This window comes from Oryzias melastigma, linkage group LG8 (genome assembly GCF_002922805.2).
Source record: "Oryzias melastigma strain HK-1 linkage group LG8, ASM292280v2, whole genome shotgun sequence".
NCBI classification, from domain to species: Eukaryota; Metazoa; Chordata; class Actinopteri; order Beloniformes; family Adrianichthyidae; genus Oryzias; species Oryzias melastigma.
Window position 1 is genome coordinate 6,741,354 of NC_050519.1, and position 3,045 is coordinate 6,744,398.

At 31.6% G+C, this 3,045-nt stretch overlaps 1 protein-coding gene across 2 annotated transcripts in view; it reads right to left on the bottom strand.

Moving 5' to 3' along the window:
- mylk5 (myosin, light chain kinase 5) overlaps nt 1-3,045 on the bottom strand; it is a gene marked incomplete at its 3' end in the record, with an annotated part of 18,454 nt that continues 15,409 nt past the window's right edge. For both annotated transcript variants that reach the window (XM_024273026.2, XM_036213179.1), the window contains 4 exon segments: nt 1-27; nt 1,266-1,406; nt 1,476-1,563; nt 1,637-1,766. In XM_024273026.2, the coding sequence (XP_024128794.1) occupies nt 1-27; nt 1,266-1,406; nt 1,476-1,563; nt 1,637-1,766 (386 nt within the window).

Sequence of the window (3,045 nt, forward strand, 5' to 3'; positions counted from 1 at the left end):
GCCACACCACCTCTGGGTCGGGATATCCTGCACAGACGGTAGAATTTAGATCTTGACTGAGGAGAGATCTTTCAGTGTTTAGATATGTGGCTCCTTGACTGAAGAATCCTAACATGCTTTTATTTTTAAATATAAAGTACAAAACGGTCTAATATGTCAAACTTTATTCAATTTATTTACAAACATTTTAGGCTCCTGACTACAATACCCATAATGCTCCAATCCATCAAGCTATTTGGGTTCGTAGTTTACCAAAGTTGAACATTTTGAAAGTACAACCAGAATTTATACTTTAGGCGGATTGTCTATTATCGAACAAAATTATAGGATTTTAAATTTGCCCAAAAAATTACAAGGTTTACCTAATTAGCTATGATTTAATTTAAAGGGTAACCAAACCCTAAATACACATTTTTTTGGCTTTTGGCCTCTATAAATGAGACTTTAAAAGTGCTGCCTGTTGGTAATTGCCAAATAAATTAAAATAAATATGTTTAATTCTTGAAAATAGTCAAAAATCGTCTGTGTGCTGCACCCTAAAGGATGAATTGAGGTATTACAGTTGAATTTTGTGATTGGTCAAACCATGAAAGTTTCAGAAGTCTGATGTCATGATCTGCAGCTCAACAGTCCGGCCCCCAAGCCCCGCCCCTCTGACTGGACTTTCAAATTTCGTCCGTCAGCCTTCAAATTCCCTGTTTGGTTACCCTTTAAATTAACCCTTTAAGAGATTTTTGGCTGAAATCCACCAATAACGATTATTAAACAATGTTTAGTTTTTTATTCTTAATTTACTCAAGACATCCCACTACTTACTGCTATATCTTCTGCTTTGACATGCTCCCACATGACACAGGGTGTCTTTTATTTTGAAAGGAAGTCACGGGAAACTGCTTTCCATTTTTTAAAAAAGGAATGTTTTATTTATGTAGAAAAAAAACTGTTCATTTATATTTTTTATAATTGTAACAATAAATACAAATCCATGACATATTTTTCTAGAAGTAAGACTTTGTGGCTCCAACTGAAAAAAATGACCCGAATGGCTGTGTAGATGTTAAAGGTCGCAGACCCCTGGTTTAGATTAAATAAAGATGTGAATCTTTCAACATAAAAAATGAAAAAAAGGGCTGTTTTTAGTCCCATCCTGTGATTTGACATGTAAAAATATGTGATATTCTTCTCATAAAGGCAAAAACATTAAGACTTTTAAGTATGAATCCAAAGATTGTCAGTTTTTAGTTTGTTTGTGTGTCAGTGTGTACCTGTGAGGTGACAGGACAGATGAGCAGAAGACCCCTCAGTTACAGTCTGATCCTCCAACTTCTGTGTGAACACAGGTGGACCCTGCATCTTACGCTCCAAAGACTGTAGAGCGTTCTGTGCTTCGGGGCTCATGAGTGACACTACAAGACAAAAACAAAGTTAAACTTGGAAATAAAAGGTTTTTCTTACGACATCCACAGAGCTCTTACCTTCTCCAGGGGATGTTGGAGACGCACAGCTGTCACTTTTAGACAGTAGAGTCATTCTCTTCAGGGCGAGCATGGCCTTTCCCGCTTTCTACGAAGCAAAATTATTTGAATAAGGCGAAAAGAATTGCAAAAACTCAGTAATTGTATTGCTTGTGTTTTACCTTCCACTTCTGCCTGGCTAGAAACCTCTTCATCTTCTCTTTGGACAGACTCTTGGTAGAGGTGAGGTCTCCAGAATCAAAGGCGGCGATCCAGGGATGAGCGAGGGCTTCCTCACAGGACATCCTTCGCCTGTAAATACATCAGTATTTTTCAACCTTTTTGGAAACAAGGTGCAACTTTTTCCTCGACAAAAATTCTGCAGCACACCAGCATCCAAATATGTAAAACAGGAGAAACTCTATAGTCTGTATTGAGGTACAGTCAATCCACAATCTTGCAAAAAAAAAAGAAGTTGTGGCTATTTTTCCTAAATGTTGTAATAAAAGTTGTGATGAATTTCAATAATAATTTTCAATTAAATTAGTTTAAAATTTGCTCAAGTAGTTTATTAATTTATTAATATGTAATTTTATATGACCTTACAAATAACAATAGTATATTTTTTCTAGAGTAATTTTTAAAAAATTTTTATTTAAATGTCTGTGATTTTTGAATAATTATATGATCACAACATGCTTGTTTTGTACACACAAAAAACATTATATTCATGTTTATGTTCAATTGTAACAACACAAAAAGTGAACATTTTGATTTTTTTTATTTAGTTTTATTTACTTTATTTAGTTTTTTTATTTTCTCTTAATACAAAATGTAACTAAAAATGTTTTTATTTAATTTTGGGTTAGTAAATTCAATTTCACATTTTTTCAAATTTTCTATTTTTTCTATCAAATTTACAATGTCTTATTTTCAATTTTTCATTTTTTTGGTATTCAAATTTTCTGATTTTTTACATTTTCAGTGGATTTTTTTTTCAAATTATCTGTTTTTTTCAAATTTACAATTTCTTGTTTTCAAATGTTCTATTTTTTCAGTTTTCAAATTTAAATTTTTTTCAGTTACAATATATTGATTTTTCAAGTTTTCAATCTGTTTTTTGTTCGCTTTAAGCTGATCCTGATTTGACCCTATACAGTTGGAGGGACTGTCATTCTTATCAAAAAGTCTTTGTTTGAATCAAATATAGACAAAGCAGCTGCTACTAATGGATAATTTGTTTTCAATCAGTAATTTTTTCATGTGTAGTTTTCACTATTTTTTTCAAATTTTCAATTTTTTTCAAATTTTCAGTTTCTTTTTTAAATTTAAAGTGATAGAAAGTGTTTTTTTTTTATTTACAATGTCTTGTTTTCAAATTTTCATTTTTTTTCAGTTACAATATCTATTTTTCAAGTTTTTCCATCTGTTTTTTTTGTTCACTTTAAGCTGATCCTCATTTGACCCCATACTGTTGGAGGGACTTATCAAAGTCTGAGTTTGATTCTTATCAAAAAGTCTTAATTGGAATCAAATAAACACAAAGAAAAAAGTATTTTATGGTCTTTCATATTCTTAACTAGTGTTTTAT